Genomic DNA, 20,254 nt, shown 5'->3' with positions numbered 1-20,254 from the left:
AGCAATCATAATCCACAAACTCCAGAAACACATTAATACATTTCTCAGTAAAATGAGCATTTCCTACATAAAATTTTTTGGTTTTGTTTCAGGTGTGTTTGTGTTAAAGAAATATCCTGGTCCTTTCATTTCTTCCTCTTTATTCATTCACATATAGAGTAAGACTGGAAAGTGTTCAGACAGGAAAGATTGTTATGTAACTATAAGGAACAGGAAATAAAATTTACTACCAACAGACCTGCCAATAAAATTACATTGATGGTCTTCATATTTATCATAAGATCCATAAACTACTTAGAATTATATACAGAAAATACACATGTTTTTCAGGGAGAAAGTATAAAGGCTTCCATAATATTTGTCTATATACCACAAGAGTTTCAGGCCCATTGTCACAAATGGCAAATAGTGTGACAGAATTTCAGTAAACATATCAACAGCATCATAAGAGTAAGGGTTATTTTTCCTTCCTGATTCCACACAAGGTATAGGATATAAAAGACAGGAAAACAGTCACCTAGATAATAACAAATATCAAATGAGAATTCTTCCTCCAAGTTGTCAGGGACAGTTAGGGAAAATACGTCAGCAACGAAGACAAAATTCTGTTAGCTACTGCTAACACACAGTGCAGACTTTTTTGTAGTTCATAGAAAAAATTCCTAATACATTCACACACATACACACAATCTTTTTTGTTTGGTTTGGTTTTGATTTTGGTTTTTGTGAACAGACAGAAAATAGTTTGGAATTGCAAAAAAGGGGGGGGAGGAAGCTTTCTGGTCTATATGTTCTCCACTGTGAGTGACTAACTTTGCTATTACAGCATGAAAGCAGCCACAGAAAATACCTAAAAGAAAGGTTACAGCTCTGTGCCAACAAAATTTTATTTACAAAACAGAGGCAGGTCAGATTTGTTTGCTGACCTTAGATTTAAAGAATTTACTGCAATCATTTTTTGAAGATTGAAAGATAACCAGTCCAATTTTATTGCCCAGCTTTTTCATTACTTTGAGGTTTTTGTTTTACAAACTAACAATGGGGAAAACCTGTTTGTCAACTTTTGTAAGATTAAATGAATTCACAGCAATGAATATTATAAATGTCTTTCTCCATAAGAAAAAAATGAAAAAAAATTTATTTAATATTCCTATAGTCTTACTATGCAGAATAAGTGTTTCTGATCAAAGTAAAGAAATGTTTCATGTGAAATTAAAATATTCAATACTGTGCAATCTAATTACAAACAGTTTATAAGTTTATTACAAACCGGCACCTAGGAATAAGAATACAATTATTTGAACCACAGTATTACTAAACCCATATATAAAGAATATATGAATTTACTTTAATATTATTGGAATACACTAAGTGGCATGCTTATATAGGGAGGGATTCTATAAGTCCTAATACCATTGTAGTTTCCTGAAATATCATCTCAACCCAAACTGCTAAATCTAAAAGGATAATATGATCCAACGAGTGCTTAACTGTTAAAAGTACACTTGGTTCCAGATATCTCGATGGAAATCATTTCACACTTTGGACTGGACAAACATGTAGGTATTATATGTCCTAACATGTCTTCTTAGAAGAAAAAAGGAACTGAGCCACACTAATTTCTCATTTCATTAGTACTGTAAATCAATTATCTACCTACTTTCACAAAAATGTATTTTCTAATACATTTGTAATTATTTCCTATGGACATTTTTATAAAAATCATTCACACAATTTCCAAATTTAATAGGAACACTATTATTTTTCTACCACCAAACTTGCTTTTTTCCTAAATTGTATTAATGAAAAATGGTTCTCATCATTAAATTTATTAACTTTAGATATGCAACTTGAAGTAATAAAACTGATTTCTTCTATGTACGTGGTCTCAGTAGATAAGAACCAAAAAAAGCAGCAAATAAAAATTGCATCACAGGAGGATTAGTAGAAATTACAAATTGCTTCTTATATTTAAAAGTAGGATTTAGTCCCAAAACACTATGAACATCTTTCTATACCTTAGTATTCCCTTTCCATGACATGGAATGGCTTTTAAAATGGCTCAAACATATTTTTATATCCAATTACTTAATAATATTTCTTTAAAGAATGTTGGGCCTCTGAAAACATTCCTGGTGACATTACTGCTATAGTAAAGGAATAAAGACAGCATGCCTGCTGATTTTCATAACCAATAAGTTATTAAAATTTTCATTATAACAAGAAAATCTGTGTTTAGATAGCTTTGAAAATATAATTCTTCTTATTTCTAAATGGAGAAATATTTACAGAAAAAGAATCAATCAGTTGCGTGAGTAGAGAAAGGCAGGCCATTACACACTAGAAGTAAAACAAAGTAGTACTCTTGGTAGAATGTCTTAATGCAGGAAATATTACCCTTAATAATTATGTAGAATATATTAGAAAAGTATTTCATTAAAGAGCTTTGTATTATAGAATCCCAGGACATACTCTAGTTTCTGACTTTTGAAAATCACTCAACTTTGAATATTTAGAAAGTGTGTTTAATAAAAACTTCTTTTAAATTGGTTTCTTAATTATGTGAGAAAGAGAAAGAGTGTGTGTGTGTGTGTGTGTGTGTGTGTGTGTAAGTGTGTGTGTTGTACTTCCAGTGGTAGGGATGGGAAAGGCTTCCATCCCTTTCATCCATTTTGCGTAAGCTGAACAACTTCAAGTCCTTGAAGACAGTTAAAAGTCTACATGTTAGCATTCCTATTTATCCACATAATTGTTTACCATTCGGACTGAAAGCAATCAAGAGTTCTGGTCATTCCCATTTTGATTAGGAAATTGCAGAGAAAGTCTTCTATAACTTCAGGTATTAGTTGCTTTGAAGGAAGAACTGTTTTCTGTTCCTGAAATTTAAATGCGCAATTATTTATTTTGAAAATATAAAATCATCACTAATCTTTGATTATTGGTACAAATAAGCTGTTTATTTACTCATTCATTTGTTCATTTTTTTCATTTATTTTTGTTGAGGGTTATGTTTCAGGAACCATTTTAATCACTAGGGATAAAGCAGTAATGAATTTACACACTAGATGAAACTCAGTCTTCATACCTAATAGTCAAGTGGATGGATAAAAAAAATGAATAACTACATTAAAAATATATAATATAGCAGATGGCACTAAATGCCTGGCAGAAAAAAAGCAGAGGGATGAAGGGAAGGAGAGCCAAAGGTTGGGCAGATATGTGTGTGGAGCTTGGCTGCTATACATGTAGGGTGATGAAGAAAGATTTCACTGATAAAGTGGAATCTGAGCATAAATCTAGAGGAAGAAAGAGTCATGTTTCAGTTATAGCGTCAGCAAACACAAAGACTCTGAGGCAAGAGTGTGACTAGAACATCTAAAGAACAATGAGGACAGCTTGTCCTTTCAATAGCGAATAAAACATTAAAAAAGGGAAAAAAGGTATGGGCCTTTTAATTATTTCTATTATTATCATTATAAAAAGAAATATAATGAATTTTGGAGCCTTGAGCTTTAGAAACACTATGCTACAGAAGAAATTATGTGCTAGTGAGTGGCTTATCCTACCATTTCATAAAAGAAGTAAGTTTATCAACTATATTGGGGTCAGCTAACTATATATATTAAAACACAGCAGCACCCATTTGTTTACATATTGTCTACAGCTACTTTCCTACAAGAGAGAAGTGTGTTGCAACAGACACCTTACGGCCTTCAAAATCTAAAATATTTACTATATGACCCCAAAGAACAAGTCTGCAGACCCCTGAACTAGAAAAGTAGAGTTATTTCAGCAAGTGAGATATGAAATTAGGACAGCCATAAAACTACCACAAGTCAATATATAAAATAAGTCAAATACTGGGTAGATACTTAAGAATATCAAAGCATCACTGTCTCTAGAGTGCCTTCATTTTCTTTGCATTGGCAAGAACTTACCACTTTAACAGCTGATTATTTAGACAGATCTATTTTCAAATATACAGAAATTTAACAGCAGACTTTTTTCCCTCCTTCCCCTTCTTAACATGGTAAAGGTCACACACCAGGTAAATGTTATATACCTGGTAATAGTTACACAGAAATTCAGTGAGGAATCTCTGTTGCCCCAAAAAGTTCTTTTCAAAAGTGCTACACGTGGGCACCTGGGTGGCTCAGTGGATTAAAGCCTCTGCCTTCAGCTCAAGTGGTGATGCCAGGGTCCTGGGATCGAGCCCCTCATCGGGCTCTCTGCTTAGCGGGGAGCCTGCTTCCCTTCCTCTCTCTCTGCCTACCTCTCTGCCTACTTGTGATCTCTGTCAAATAAATAAATAAAATCTTTTTTTAAAAAAAGTGCTACACATAATTTAATGCTGATCTTAATTACTAGTAGCTGCTACCACATTCAAAACAATGATCAGCTAAAGCAAATTTAGGAGGCTACAGAAACCTCCAGACAAATGACTAGGGTTTTTTAACACTCAAGAAAGATAATTTGTAATATCTTCCCCCAAGATCATTTTATTTTAAAGATTTTTATTGATTTATTTGTCAGGAGAGGGATGCAGAGAGAGAGAGAGGCAGGCAGAGAGAGAAGCAGGTTCCCCACTTAGCAAGGAGCCCAATGCAGGACTTGATCCCAAGACCCTGGGATCATGACCTGAGCCAAGGGCAGATGCTTAACTGACTAATCCACCAAGGCGTCCCTCCTAAGATCATCTTAAAGATATTATATAAGAATGTTGATTATGTGCAGAACCCTGCCTCAAACATGGAAGATGCCAGGGTGGCAGAATATAGCATCTCTGCCTGCAAGTCTGCATTCTGGTGGGAGATTAGACATAATTGCTGGATAACGGTATAATATGGCCAGAAGTAAATAAATATTCATTACACAATAATAAATGCTACCTTGGCATTTTTGGTCAATAAATTTGAATATGATATTTAGAATGAGACGGATGGTAGTTGAAGGAATTGGGAATACAGAAGGAAAAGGACAGAGGACTATACGTTTTTTCTTATTTTTAATGTGTTACAAAACACATTTTAGCATCCATATCTAATACCAAATTCTGTACATTAGTGTTAAAAATCTTTGGTTTAACATCCAGTGATATTAAACATGCAGAGTTCTGAAGGAAGGTGTCATTTTTGTGAAGTTATGCAAGAGTAACCATGATGTAGAAAATTACAATCCAAAAAAGAATAAATATGACTACTTACTTAAAGTGAAGGTACAATGATAAAAACACAGAAGAGAAAAAGGTGTAACAAGTGATAGGACAGCATTTTATATGTAAAACGTAAGTTTATCCAGTAAAACTTAGTCTCACTGCTAAACTATAGACTGTATTCTAACGACACAAACAACAGGTTTTGTTCAATTCTCACCAAAATCTGAGTATCTGTAGCCTGTTCCTGGACCATCTGAATTGCTTTTGCCAGATCTTCCTCACCTTCTGGAATACTAAAATTGTCATCTGGTATCTAAATCAAAGAGAAAGAGAATAGGAAGAGCAATCAGGAACATAAAAATACCTTACTTCATTTCAGAAAAAGTTTTTCTCACAAAACAATGGATCAAATAAAAAAAAATACACTTTATGTAAGACACCATGTCAGGCTGAAGTTCTGTGACAAATGGATAACTTACAAGCAGGACATAACTCAATGTCACCTTTGATAAACTCGAGATCAGCTTATGGGCATTTGTTCTTATATATAAGGATAAACACAGTCTAAACACAGAGATCAGCTTATGGGCATTTGTTCTTATATATAAGGATAAACACAGTCTAAATTTTTTCTCATATAAAACCTTCAGTAATTTCATGTGGCATGTATTCATATTATCTTTATTTTATTAATAGTAATAAAAAGTTTATCTACTGTTTGTTCTTTTACTTGCCCAGGCCACAAACTGCCAGGCTTGCTTTCACAGTTGTACTTACAACGTCTGTCATCTAGGAGCAACTCAATGTACCAACTCTCGGAAATAATGATAAGTTCCATCTGAACGGTGAATTAAAGAGAAGATGTGAGACAGGAACTACATTATACAGAATTATAGTTAAGCTGAAGGGAAACATGGGATCTGAGCTACAGACAGTAGTGGGACTCTGGGAAACCCATCCAAGAGCAGAATGGATATTAAGGAATGCATGCTGGATAGAGATGACAGTCTGTAATAAGGATCCACAAAGCAAGGGAGAAGAAGCTAACTTTGAAGCACAAGTACCAGGAAAACCAAAAGAGCCAGATGCATTAACCAATCCAAACTTTCAAACAGAACTTTTACCCTTCACTCTTAAATAGTTGGTATTAGGTAATTCAGCGAAAAACCAGCATCTCTTAAGGAAAACAAAAAATTATAAAGTAAAATGAATGTTTCATAAGAATGACTAGTGAATTTACAGGCTAAATACCTAAAATGAAAAAATTACCTCTTCATATTCATAATCATCTTCAGATGCTTCAGTTATGGTGACCTCTGAAATCTTGTCAAGTGTCAATCTCAAAATATATGAAAAAATTATTTATTAAAATTGATTTGATGTTAAAATTTAGTATCAGATCCAGTTATCTTACCAAGATGGTAAATGTAATTTAAACTGTTTTTTAAAATTTCTCTTCCCCGTACAACCTATGAATACATTTTGAAACAAAGTATTTTTTTATTATTACTTTAAATTATTGTTCTACATAACCCAAACCTATGAAAAACTACCTTTCCATATGTCTATTTACTATCTAATGATTTCCAATTCAAGTCTAAGGCTTATAAAAATGTACATAATAAGATAATATAAATTAGAAAGAGATAAGAAAAATGATAGACAGGAAAACTATGGCAGTAAATTTTTTAAATCTATTTCAAACTAACTTAATTTCCCAGAGCTCCTGAGTCTCTCACAGTGTACTCTGACTTCTTTATTTAAAGTACTATGAATTTTTCAGAAGCACACCTATATTTAAATATAAGTAAAAAACACATTTCAATGTTTTCATAATAAAAGTTACTTTAATCTCATTTTTATTACCTCAATTTTAAAATTAAATTTTGTTCTCAGAAAAGGAAGCCTAATTTTTAAGCAAATATAAACTATACAGTAATCCTAATTCAGTACTTCATAAATTATCAAAAAATTAACATTACCCAACTTTTGTATCAACACAGATGGGACTGGAAAAGATTATGCTGAGTGAAATAAGTCAAGCAGAGAGTCAATTATCATATGGTTTCACTTACTTGTGGAGCAAAAGAAGTAACACGGAGGACATTGGGAGATGGAGAGGAGAAGTGAGTTGGGGGAAAGCAGAGGAGGAGACAAACTATGAGACACTGCGGACTCTGAGAAACAAACTGAGGGTTTTGGAGGGGAGCAGGTTGGGGGACTGGGTGAGCTTGGTGGTGGGTATTATGGAGGGCACGGATTGCATGGAGCACTGGGTGTGGTGTATAAACAATGAGTTTTGGAACACTGAAAAGAAATAAAATTAAATTGAATGATATAAAAAAAGAAATGAACATTAAAATATCAGGGAAATGACCCTAATAAAAAATTCTAACAGCATGGTTATAAGACTTTCAAAAATTACAAGTTACTTTAATTATAAATGATAATTTCAAGATAATATTTAATTTTGAAAGAAATCACAACATACACCAATAACATTATTTTGTTTACATTTTTCCTAATGTATACATGTGATTATGCCAAGTTCAAAATGTTTGAAATTAAGCTTTTTAATATACAGTAATGGTTATGAAAATCAAAGATGAGATTAGCCTAGTTTTCATCCTGCTACTGGTTATGAGAAATCATCTTCCAAGAGCTAGCGAAAGGTGAATAAAACACCTGAAGCTACTGGTAATAAGAATTGGTATCATTTACTAAGTATTTAACAGAAGCCAAGCCCTGTCCTTAAGGTCTTTACATGATCAATCAACTCCTTCTGTCTTCATCCTACCTACAAGCTATTTTCATCTCCATTTTGTAGATCAGGACTTAAAGGCACAAGGTCACACAAGCTAGGACCTAACACAGCTGGGAATCAGCCCTGGAGTTAGGTTTCACTACACTAGCCTTAAACCTCTCATTATTCCATGTTTGTTTTCTATATTACGTAAACACTTGAAGTGTTTGCCAATTATCTTACACACAGTTCTAAACCTCTAAAAGATAAGTTATGTAGTCTTTAGTTACTCAGCTCCATCATAAGCTATAAGTCTTCACTGTTTGCTTTATCCACTTGAGGATGCACTTAAACCTAGTTCAGTTATAACCAATCCTTAGGAACCTGATACTGTCAAACAAGAATGTATCTTCCCAAAAAATGGTGAAAAGTGATTTAGGCTCAAAAAAATAACTATTTAATTCACTAATTAAACAACTAATTAAATGACTAATTAAAAACTAGATTTTTTAATTAAATTAATCTAATTTAGTAGATTAGTAGATTAAAATACTACAGAAATAAAAAAGATGCATAAAGTTGCATACCTGCAGCTGATCCTATAATTTTTAACTTACCCTTACTGGGTACCAGGACTGAAGTACATACTATGTTAGTTATCTACTGCTATGACAGTTTCCTATAGCACTGACCCCACTCTCCTTTAATCCCTTGCCAGCAGCATTCTTAAAGACCATGAGACTTCCACTAATAGTCTGTTCAAGGTATTTTAACTTTCACTAACATCCTACTTAAAGAACTTCCAACGTCTGTCCTATATTCAGTTCCAGGGCCACTCTAATACTTTATTAAAGTATTTCTTATGTTGGAATCCCACTTTCAGGTATCAAAATCTGTACTTTTTATTATTGCTACATAACCAACTCCCCAAACTTAAGGCCTAACAATAAGCATCCATTATCTCATAGTATCATGGTCAAGAATTCAGTGGTGACTTAGCTTGTGTATTTTGATTTGGAGTCTCTCATGAGGCCTCAGTCAAGAAGGCAGCCAAGCCTGCTGTCTTCTGAAGGCTCAGCTGAGGCAAGAGGATTCATTTCAAAGATGAACTTTGTTGGCTGAAGGTTTCAATTCTTCCCCATGTGGGTCTCTCCATAAGCTTCTTAAGCCTTCTCAAGATATAGTGGTTAGCTACCTCCAGAATAAGAAATACAAGAAAACAAAGTAGAAGCCACAATACCTTTTATGACCAAGCCTCAGAAGTCACACATCATCATTTACTCACTATCCTATCGGTTACATAAGTCAACCCTATTCAGTACATAAGGGAATTATACAGGAGTATGAGGACCAGGATGCGGAGATCACTGGGTATCATTCTGAAAGCCTGCTATCCTAATACCTTAAGAGGTTTCAAGAGTATGAAAGGAGTTAACATATGTAAAGCATTTAGAATGGTGCCTGGCTTCTAGTTAATGCTATGCAAGTATTTGTTATTGTTTTCCTCTTCTAGAAAGAGAGGAGTACCTGTGGAAAAGTCTCATAAGTCTTTCATGGCCCAGTTCTCCCATGCATTAAGATAAATGGATTAAAAAATACATTCTAAATCTTCCTCCTTTCTAAATTTATATCTTTCTGACACATTTTCACTTAATTAGATGAAATTTCCTGAGGTTCAGCTACAGGAAATCAGTCTCTTTTTTTATGGAAAAGAATGCCCTCTTCTGAATGACAGTTACTAAAACTTGATTTTGTAAGAATCACTTGTCTTTAAGTCTCCAGAAAAGCAATGCCATCCTTAATCACTGATCATAACATAAAAATTTCACAAGAAGTAAACATTCTAAAATCATTTGGATAGACTCTGAAATTGTAAATAAGCCAACTGATAAGATTATGTGAAGATGAAACATCAAAGCATAGGTTGTTAATGGCAATATACAGAAAAAAGTGATTTGTCCTCAAAGCTTTGGAATTATCAAACTTGCCACACTGCTACCTAGAAAATACTCGAGGCAACAGCTTTCAAATCCTAATAATACATTATGTTTCCCCAAAATCAAAAAGAATGAAAAAATATCATTTTATAAACCTTAAAAAGTATTGTCATATGGATCACTATCATATTTATCCTAATAACAATCCTGTGAAATTGAGTAACACAGATACAGTCATTTCTAAATTAAAAAAAAAAAAGAAAGAAAATGAATCAAGGAGATTAAGAAATTTGACAAAAACCATATACCTACTAGTGATAGAGACATGTTTCCTGAATAAAAAGACCAGGAATCTTCTACAATATCATATTTCTACAGTTTCTACATGTTTCTACAGCGACACAAAAAGAATGTGCAATTTCTATCAAAATCCTAAGCAATGAGCTCTCACTTATTTTCCAAACTGTGAAGTGTTATATTATCAACAGCTAAATCAAATCATTTAAACAGCTCAATTTGAAGACCATGAAGGAGGGAGAGGTATAAAAAAGCTACAGGGCTGCAGGCCAAAAGATAAAATCAGCCAAGGGCAATAGATTAATGAGACAAAAGGTCAGGAAGAGGACAAACATCCAAAATAGAAACCACTATTTTCCTTGATTGGTATTTTCAGTATCCACAAAAATGATTTGTAGAGAAAAATCTTCCCAGGAGCAACTGATTTGAAATGTGATGTTGCAGTGTTACTGAAGAAATAAATGTAGTTTGGCAAGTATGTTTGTATGCATCTGTCTATCTGGCTTAGCTGGCCGGTAACACAGGGACAAATGCACAAAAGAATCCCCAAATGACTGTGTGGCAGTTTACAAATAAGCATACAGTAAAAAAATATATAAAAATAAGTAAATATGAAAATTAAAAGAGAACGAGAAAGAAGAGAAATAAGACAAAGGTAAAGCTGCAGTGTACCTGCCATAAAGTCTCATGAATTTGGTCAAACCTAAACCACAGGTTTGACCCAAAGCTTCCCAGCAGTCAGGGTAAAGAGGGCAATGTAATTAGATACCAATTCAGTATCCATCCAATGAAAACAGAGGAGTTTCTCAGCAGATGTACACCAATTTCTGGCTCTGAAGCCTGAGAAATACTTCCCTCTTCAGTTATCATAAAAAGGACACTGTGGATGGTACAGATATTGATTTTCTTGGCCCTTGGAACAGCCAGAAAGACTGAGTGAAGCAAGATATGATGAAACACCATGTGTAAAAAAGGTTGGAAAGCACTGCTTTAGAAACAGTGTTGCCAGGATAGGAATAAGCAACTGACCAAGAACTGCCTGACTGATAAAAACCCTTTACTCTGGTTCTACTTTTACTGAACAACTTTCTTGTGTAATCTAATCTCTTAAATGATCCTATTCTCCAGGAAATGTCCATACAATGAAGCTGGTCACAGTTCTCAGGCAAGTGATTTTTTTTTTTTCCATTGCAGAATAAACCAGAATTCTGGCTTAAAATCAGTTTCTTAACGCCAACCTGCTTCTGAGTCCTTCCAAAATTCCCTTTTTATTATCTGCCTAGTATTCCTTCAAAGAACATTGTTGAACTCCATTTCCAAAATTCATTTTTTCTGTCCTTTCTATTTCCTTCAGATGTAGTTAATGCCTTTCTGCCTGTTCGAGGTCAACTTGACATTTGAAATTGGGCCTGGTTTTCTAGTCTGCTCTTGCCCAGGGTACAGTCTGTGATTCCCCTTCCTCCCTGACCTGCAGACACAGCCCATAGCACCACCCACTTTCTGGAGTCAGAGTCTACACTCAGACCAAGGGTCTCACTCCACATGTCCACTCGTTATGGAAGAAATTTAGTAGGACTTGTGATTTTGCATACTATGAATCAGTTCCCTATACTTGGTCACCATGAGTGAACTAATTGGTTGTTTCTACACTAGCAGAATTTGTACCAGATCCTTACCTTGTAGATCCTATCAGAAAATAGGCCAATATACATCCACACTGAAATTGCCGGGAAACCCTAAATCCAACACAGCACTACAGAAGACACAACTGCAAGAAGCCTCAGAGAAACATTTCAGCTGGGGTAACGGAGCAGAGCTTGAGGTCACAGTTGATACAATGGGGTCACAAACACGGTTCTGCAAATGGACCCCAGCCAGAAAGCTATGAACAATTTTCAGATGTGAGCACCATACAAACTTCCTCACACTGGTCTCTTCCATTGCTGCAACTGGGGGTAGTGATCACTGCCAGCCACAGCATCTTTATAAAGAACTGGAGTGAAACATATAGCTAATTATATTTTACATGATTTCCCAAAGCTACTATAGTCAGAAATTGCTTTCTAATCTTTGCCATCACTGCAGAGCCAATGTACACAGAGGCAATCGAAAATCTAGCCTGGATCCTCGATGATCAACATTTTACTTACTAAATTGAAATAAAGGTACTGTAAATAGCAAACATCATAGTCATGGTCCGCTTTCTAAGGAATGCCAGTTTCAATAATGTAAGTTAACTGAAAAATATATACCAAAGATGGCAAATAACTGGCACACTTGCTTCCACTTCCCCCATTGTTGTTTGCTTCCAACAGTCTTTCCCACTAAGGCTTCAGGGGATCTCAGAACACTTACTAACACAACATACCAGAAAGCCTCTACTGATTCAACAGACTCAGCAAGAGTGGAAGTTTACGGACTACTCCTGCCCCAGACACCACCACCATCTTCTGCCTCAGAAGCTGAAAAATAAGTTTTTTTCAAAATATAAGTCTCTTTGTTCTCATGGTGGGTGGTGGTTTAAGGTTTTCCAACTTCTAAGCCAGGAGATCCAAGGATATGAGCTCTACATATTATACCTCTTATCTGAAAATATAAAGGCCAGTAGTTAAGAAACTGGCCTATAGCTTTCTTACTTCAATTATATTCCTTAGACCAGCAGCACCTGCAGCACCTGGGAGCTTGTTAGCAATGCAGAATCTCAACCCTGACTGGGACTTACTGAATTAGAGTCCTTTTTTAAAGATCAATATTCTTTGATTCATATGCACATTAAAGTTTGCCCAGACTAGAGGGCACACAACAAAATACAATTTTTTTCTTTTCAAATTTTCATGCAGGTGAAATTTGGCACGACGGGTTTAGTTACATGTTTTTTGGTCTAGAGTCTACATTCAGACTGTCTATCCTTTTATTTGAATATATGTAGGGTGCAACTAAGCACCCAGGGGAAAATTCGTTTTTCCAATGACAGTAAGAAATAGGTGACTTGAGTACATAATGATTATTAAGGCTTTTAAAAATATCTTCTCACTCAATACTATAAACATTCCAGAGAAGAAACAAAACAGATGGGAAAAATAACTAAATGTTAAAAATAATAGAATTTTAAATGAAAAAAATTCAATTTTAATTAAAGTGATCAGTGAACATTACTATTGCAATGAAAGATTGTCTATGGATGTCATTTAAGAAAACAAGCATGAATCTTATTACATGGGGTATCTAAGTATGATGACCATATTTCAGGTGACTAGTTTAGTAGAATCTATAATTTTGCACTTTCATAAACAGTTGACTTTGGGACTGCATTCAGAGTTGATTAGCTTCAAAGGACTGGCTTAAACTCACTCAACCCTCAGAAATTGCTGTTGGGGCCAAAGGAGACCTTTTCAGTGGCCAGCAAACATGTCCATGATCTAACTAGTGAAATTCTTAGTGTTGGAATGCCTTGTAAGATAAAATAATCAAAATCTAGTTAAGGGAGCGACAATCAGTGCAAAGGGAGGTACACTTTGGGGGAGGTTCACTTTCTTAGATTCCACATATTCCATTATTCTTCCTTGAACAAGTCTTTCAACAAGTAGCAACAAAATCAATTAAGTATTAGCTTTCTTAGTACAGTAATACCAGCCTGCATCTGCAGTTGGATTGAATATTCCCAAATGTCCACAGCCACATATTAACTGCAGTTCCCACTGTAACTGAAAACCTTACCCAAGAGTACTCATTTCTAACACAGAATTCATTGTCAAAGACAGCCAACCTCTACAAGCACTTGACCCTTTACAAAGCACATAGTTAAAACCTAGCCTTGTAGGGCAATTGGGTGGCTCAGTGGGTTAAAGCCTCTGCCTTCAGCCCTGGTCATAATCCCAGGGTCCTGGGATCAAGCACCCCATCAGGATCTCTGCTCAGCAGGAAGCCTACTTCCCCAGACTTTCTCTATGCCTGCCTCTCTGCCTACTTGTGATCTCTGTCAAATAAATAAATAAAGTCTTAAAAAAAAAAAAACTTGCCTTATATTTTACAATGTTGCAAATATCTTTCAAATGAAGAGTTCTCCAGAGAACTCATACTCTGTAAACAGATTTCTTAAAAGCTCTGGAGATAGCTAAAAAAGGAACTAGGTGCATGTGTGTTTGTATCTTGCCTTGTGGAAGTTTAAAAAATAAAAGCAGCTATATCCTGAACAGCTCAGAAGAGAAACAGATAACTCCTACCTTTACACCTATTAGATTACAAAGAAGGGGTGTTGCAGGGTTAAGAATTATTTTTCCTCTACACAGTCTCTGAACTCATAATGGAACCTTTACTAATGAAGCCATTTCCCTCATAGTGGATCCTGGCTATTTCTGGTTTGGGCCCTATTAATCTGTACATAATGTTCTTTATGTTTAAATGTTTAACACCAAAGAAAAGGGTAACTTCCTGGAGAATTAGAGTCAGTATTTTGCAAAGACTTGATATTTTGTTGTCTAGTGTTCTACGGAGCATCTGTTCAGTCATAAATAAGGGCAGCCCAAGACCAAACACAGTAGATTAAAAGTGATTAAGTATATGTGCAAAGTAGAGAACATCAGATTTCTGATTCATTTGTGCATATTATAACTTTTATTTATCTACTGTGATAGTTCAATTAAATTACCTGAGATCTAAAGACTTGAAACTCAGAAAGTCTCACTTCAGCAACTATCACAATTGCCTTAAGCAACAATGTCAAATAACATTATACAGTCAACTCTTAATTATGCATGTTAAGAGAGCCCGGGGAAACAGGGATAATTGGCATTCTAAAGTAATCCTCGAACTTCATTTTAACTAACAGTTAAAGCCTCTCTCATGACTAAACCTCTTACCTAAACACTGAATGTAGGAAAATTGGCAAAATATGTAGTTTTGCTATCCCTTGACTACCCTTTGGTTGAAACACAAAATATCAGCCAACTAAAGAAAGATGGAAGAAAAGCAAAGGGGACAGGTAATTCAGAAATTGGATAACAAAATCGTAAAATGTTAGAGTCATTTATATTTACAAATATGACTACTTGGAAAATTCTTTGTAAGACAGGTTTTGTGCAGACTACTATATATTGACAGTTGTGACTCAGCAATCTCTCTGAAAATTAAGTAAACCTAAAAACTAGGCTATATTGAAGTCCCACAACTTGCAAAAAAGCTAACTCAGTGTGTTTGTTTTAGATTAACAATTAAACTACATATTACAGGAATCATCTTAATGTAAATAAAAACAAAATGCCTGGGTACCATTCACTACCAGGGACACTAGATAACTTTACACTTGATGTAAGTAAGTTCTGAAAGAATTGTTGACTCATTTCTGAATTTAAAAAGGAATATTACTGGAAAAGGCAGCTATTTATAGAGTTATGAATAGTATATAGCCTCATTTAAGACATTGAGGCACCAACATTTCATTTAAATTGATTTTGAACTATTCAAACTTACATTCCTACAAAAATGATTGCCTTAAATAAAACACTACATATTATCTTTGGTCTTTGCAACTAAGTTCTTCAAAGCTCCTCGAAGTACCATTGTGTACAGACAGAGCCTAAGTCAGGACAGATGAAACAGTTTGCCAAAGCCCACAAAATGATATCACTGTTAGATCTCTAAAGTCTTGAATTAAAGCTGGGGCATTCACAGTTGGACAAAAAATAAAGTAGATTTTAGAGTTTCCTCGATATCTTTAAGAATAAAACAGATAATCATCTCTCTCCTACCTTCCTGGGGAAAAAAAGGTATCTTTTTCTCATGAACTCTCCGATCTCTCCAGTACAATTAAGTCTACATGCCTAGACAATGTGAGCTCAAAAGCCATCCCAAGAAACAGTGAACCTAATTATTCACATATCGCTATTCCATTTTTCTCGTATTTCCACTGTTAATTGTTCATCACTATCTGATTTCTTCCTAACATCTCTGAGCCTCTCAGCTCTCCAGTCATCATTTAGTTGCTTTAAAATAAAAATGCAATAACTGTATTAAATAGCCAAAATTGAAACTACCTAGGAAGTTGACGCTTACAAAACAAATCATTTTAAGCACTGGACAACGGAAGTATCTGCAGAATCACAGGCTGAATGCTCAGAGCTTCAGCTCATTAAAGCCCAGAGGCAGAGGTCCTCCCCGGTTTCCTAACTTGCCTGACCGAACTGATTCCCACGATATTCTGAAGGCTGGGGGCTTATTTGGGAAGCCCTAAGGAGGGCTCAATCAATTCGTTGTACCATCCTAACAGGAAACTTCCATCCAAAGTTTGCAGAGTGGTTACTAAGTACACGATTCCCGAAGGTTCTTCCAACAGGAACACGGTAGCCTAACACTCCCAAAAGGCATGTCTTTGCGGCGGGTGGCTCTCAGGGGTACACGGTGGCGCGGACGCCACCTTGAGGTCCAGGAGGCGTTCTGGCCGGCTGCGCGGCCACAAACCGCAGAGGACGCCCCGGATGGGAAGCCCGCGCCCTCGCCCATAAACCCGTTACCAAAGGGAGCGCCTGAGGCCGCGCCTACACGTAAGGATACGCTCCAGGTAGTAGGCGCCCTCGGCGGCCACCGACTCCGCGGTGTCCCCAGCCGCCGTGAGGTCCATGCCCAACGCTTCCTCCAGCACCCGCAGGGCTGACGAGGGAATCCCTTGCTTAGCAGCCATAGGAGGCGCTCCCGGGCCCCGCCCCCGGACAGCCTCGCGTCTCCCGGAGACCAAAAGCCAAGACGCTCGCCCACAACCGCTGCAGCTCTCGCGAGACTCTGACACCCTCGCGGCTCCCACCCGGCCAGCTCCGCGCTCTGAAGGGCTGCCCAGCCTTAAAGCGTTGTTGCCCTCTGACCTGCGCTGGTTACCACGGCAACGTCGTTGCCTCGTTACCTGGGACGCAGTTCCTGGAGTGGATGAGAGGAGGAGCAAGAAACAGTTGGCTTGGATTATGTACATTTTCATACAGAACCAGCTTTTCTTTTCTTTTTTTTTTTTCCTCCCCGTTTCGACCCTAGCGTTTCTTTCTCGCTTCATTTTCTTCCCTAAGTTTCCTTTCTCCTGGTTTTTACATACCCATCATATCAGCCCTTTAATTTTATGTGTGGAGACCCTTAATTGTCCCTAGGGAAGACTCCTGGAAAAAAGAAAGAACCATGGTACCAGGAGGAAAAAAAAAAGAGAAATGATTATTGAGAGACTGGCTCAGCAGCACTAACCTCAGTCGCTTAGCAATAAAGACCTAGGGTAGTCACCTTGGTCAATTTCCTCCTTGGCTTCCTTTAAAATATTTATCTGGACATGTGTTTTGACTTCAATTTCATACACTGGGGCTTGAAAGAGTATGTAAAGTGTTGACTTCTGCTAAGAGAAAGACACTTTTATAAGAACTATGAGGTACAGACAGTCTTAACACAATGTGTGATAAATAATATTGGCCCAATCACACACGCTCCTTTTGCAATGACAGACTCTTCAGGTTTGTATTGTGTATATATCGGAAGCATCTGCTAGGCCTTTTTCGTTGCAGATTCTTTTCCATTCTATGTTTTTTGATGAAAACTGGATGCCATGTGTGGAATATAAGAAACAGCACAGAGGATCATAGAGGAAGGGAGGGAAAACTCGATGGGAAGTCATCAGAGAGGGAGACAAACCATGAGAGACTCTTAACTATAGGAAACAAACAGGAGTTCCTGGCGGGGAGGTTATTGGGTGATAGACATTAAAGAGGGCATGTGATGTGATGAGCACTGTGTGTTATAGGCAACTGATGAGTTATTGAACTCTACATCTGAAACTAATGTTGGCGAATTGAATTTAAATTAAAAAAGAAAACAAAGAGCAATTCATTATAAAAGCTCCCATTTATTACCAAAAAAATATAATAATTATAGTGGTAACTTCCTAATAGATGATTGAGAGCCTGGATGTTGGAACCAGAGCCTGCTCCAACACTTACTAGTTGCATTCAGAGTCTGGCCCCAATACTTACTAGTTAGGAAACCTTGGGGCAAACCACTTACTGCCTCCAGCCTCAATTTCCTCATTTATAAAATGAGGATAATAATAATACCTTCTACAAACCATTGTTGCAAAGGGTAAAATATAAAGAATGAGGAACTTACCAGACACAAAGTAGATACTAAGAAATAGATTTGTTTTCTATTGATGTTAATTGCTTAGTTTTGTTACGTTTTTTAGAAAAACCAAGGGTCGCAATTAGTCATAATCCTCCCTCATTCCTCATATCTATTATTAATAACTTATTCTTTGTCCTTGATGTCTCAACCAAACATACCCTCAATGTTCGTCAAATGCAAGAAACAATTATCAGGGGCTGAAAATACAGGAGAAGAACTCTGAAATTGGGGAATCAGCTGCTTTTACAGAAAGTCTGTTATTTGTTCCAAAGGGAGACATTACCTCACACACTCAGGTTTGTCTTCTGTAAACACTTGCTTGAGAAATGGCCTGGGTGAGGAATGGTCAGGGTTTTGCACATCCAGCAAGGCATGAAGGAGCATGAGAGAACCAGGAAGGAAGGTCTTTTTGAACAATTAATGTTTACTTTGATTCATGTGTGTGTGTTACATTGGCTGTTGGCTGTTGTTAGCTTTTAGATATAATATGTATATCATGTTCTACATAAGGTTTGACCTTAGTTAACTTAAGCTCCTTGAGCCTCTAGTTTCCTCTTCTCTAAAACGGATATTTTAATACCTATGTTACTAAAATATAAATAGTAAATGAAATGTCTTCTTTAGGAAAATGTATATTTACCTCTCCTGCTCATTTTTTAATTAGATTATTCATTTGGAGAGTGTTGAATTGTATAAGTTCTTTATATATTTTGGACTAACCATTTATCAGATATGTCATTTGCAAATATCTTCTCCCATTCCATAGGCTTTCTTTTAGTTTTGTTGATAGTTTCCTTCACTGTGCAGAAGCTTTTCATTTTGATGAAGATCCAACAAATTATTTGTGCTTTTGTTTCTCTTGCCTCAGGAGACCTGTCTAGAAGCAGTTTGCTACGGTCCAGTTCAAAGAGGTTACTGCCTGTGTTCTCCTCTGAGATATTTATGGTTTCAGCTCTCACAGCTAATTCGTTCATCCATTTTGAATTTATTTTTGTGTATGATGTAATAAAGTGGTCCAGTTTCATTCTTTTGCATGTTGCAGTCCAATTATCCCAACACCATTTGTTGAAGAGACTGTCTTTTCCCCATTGGAAATTGTTCCCTGCTTTGTTGAAGATTAGTTAACCTAGAGTTTTGGGAAACTTTCTCAGTTTTCTATTCTGTTCTGTTTATCTATGTCTCTGTTTTTGTGCTAATAACATACTATTTTGATCACTACAGCTTTGTCATATAACTTGAACTCCAGAATTGTGATGCCTCCAGCTTTGCTTTTCTTTTTCAAGGTTTCTTTGGCTATTTGGAATCTTCTGTGGTTCATAACAAATTTTAGGACTTTTTGTTCTAGTTCTGTGTAAAATTAAAAAGTAACACAGGAAAAAACAGGTATTGATGAGGATGTGGAGAAAGGGGAGCCCTCTTGCACTGTTGGTGAGAATGCAAACTGGTACAGTCCTGGAAAACAATATAAAACTTCCTCAAGGGACGCCTGGGTGGCTCAGTTGGTTAAGCAGCTGCCTTCGGCTCAGGTCATGATCCCGGCGTCCTGGGATAGAGTCCCACATCGGGCTCCTTGCTCAGCTGGGAGCCTGCTTCTCCCTCTGCCTCTGCCTGCCATTCTGTCTGCCTGTGCTTGCTCTCCCTCTCTCTCTGATAAATAAATAAAATCTTAAAAAAAAAAAAAAAAACTTCCTCAAAAAAGCTAAAAATAGAACTACCCTATGATCCAACAATCACAATACTGGGTATTTACCCAAAGAATAAAAAAATACTAATTCTAAGAGATACATGCACCCTGATGTATCTACAACGACCAAATTATGGAAACAACCTCCACTGATGAATGGATAAAAAGATGTGGTATATATGCACAGTGGAATATTACATAGCCATTAAGAAGAGTGAAATCTTTCCATTTGCGATGACCTGGATGGAATTAAAAAGTATTATGTTAAGCAAACTAAGTCAAAGAAAGACTAATAC

At 36.2% G+C, this 20,254-nt stretch overlaps 1 protein-coding gene across 2 annotated transcripts in view; it reads right to left on the bottom strand.

The window, feature by feature from the left end:
* The window catches only part of SPAG16 (sperm associated antigen 16), a 1,017,727-nt gene extending 1,000,771 nt beyond the window's left edge, over positions 1–16,956 (bottom strand). Inside the window, exons 1-4 of one of the 2 annotated variants that reach the window (XM_045078716.1) lie at positions 16,682–16,956; positions 6,425–6,471; positions 5,373–5,468; positions 2,758–2,876 (exon numbers count right to left, since the gene is read on the bottom strand). In XM_045078716.1, coding sequence (XP_044934651.1) covers positions 2,758–2,876; positions 5,373–5,468; positions 6,425–6,471; positions 16,682–16,808 — 389 coding nt within the window. In that variant the 5' untranslated portion in view covers positions 16,809–16,956. The remainder of the gene's footprint in view (positions 1–2,757; positions 2,877–5,372; positions 5,469–6,424; positions 6,472–16,681) is intronic. The other variant, XM_004767008.3, reaches the window with a different exon arrangement.
* Between the last annotated feature and the right edge of the window lie 3,298 nt (positions 16,957–20,254).

This window comes from Mustela putorius, unplaced genomic scaffold, assembly GCF_011764305.1.
Source record: "Mustela putorius furo isolate JIRA1106 unplaced genomic scaffold, ASM1176430v1.1 tig00000275_pilon_pilon_pilon, whole genome shotgun sequence".
NCBI classification, from domain to species: Eukaryota; Metazoa; Chordata; class Mammalia; order Carnivora; family Mustelidae; genus Mustela; species Mustela putorius.
The sequence above is the reverse complement of the archived record's forward strand: the minus strand, read 5'-3'. Positions and strand labels throughout refer to the sequence as shown.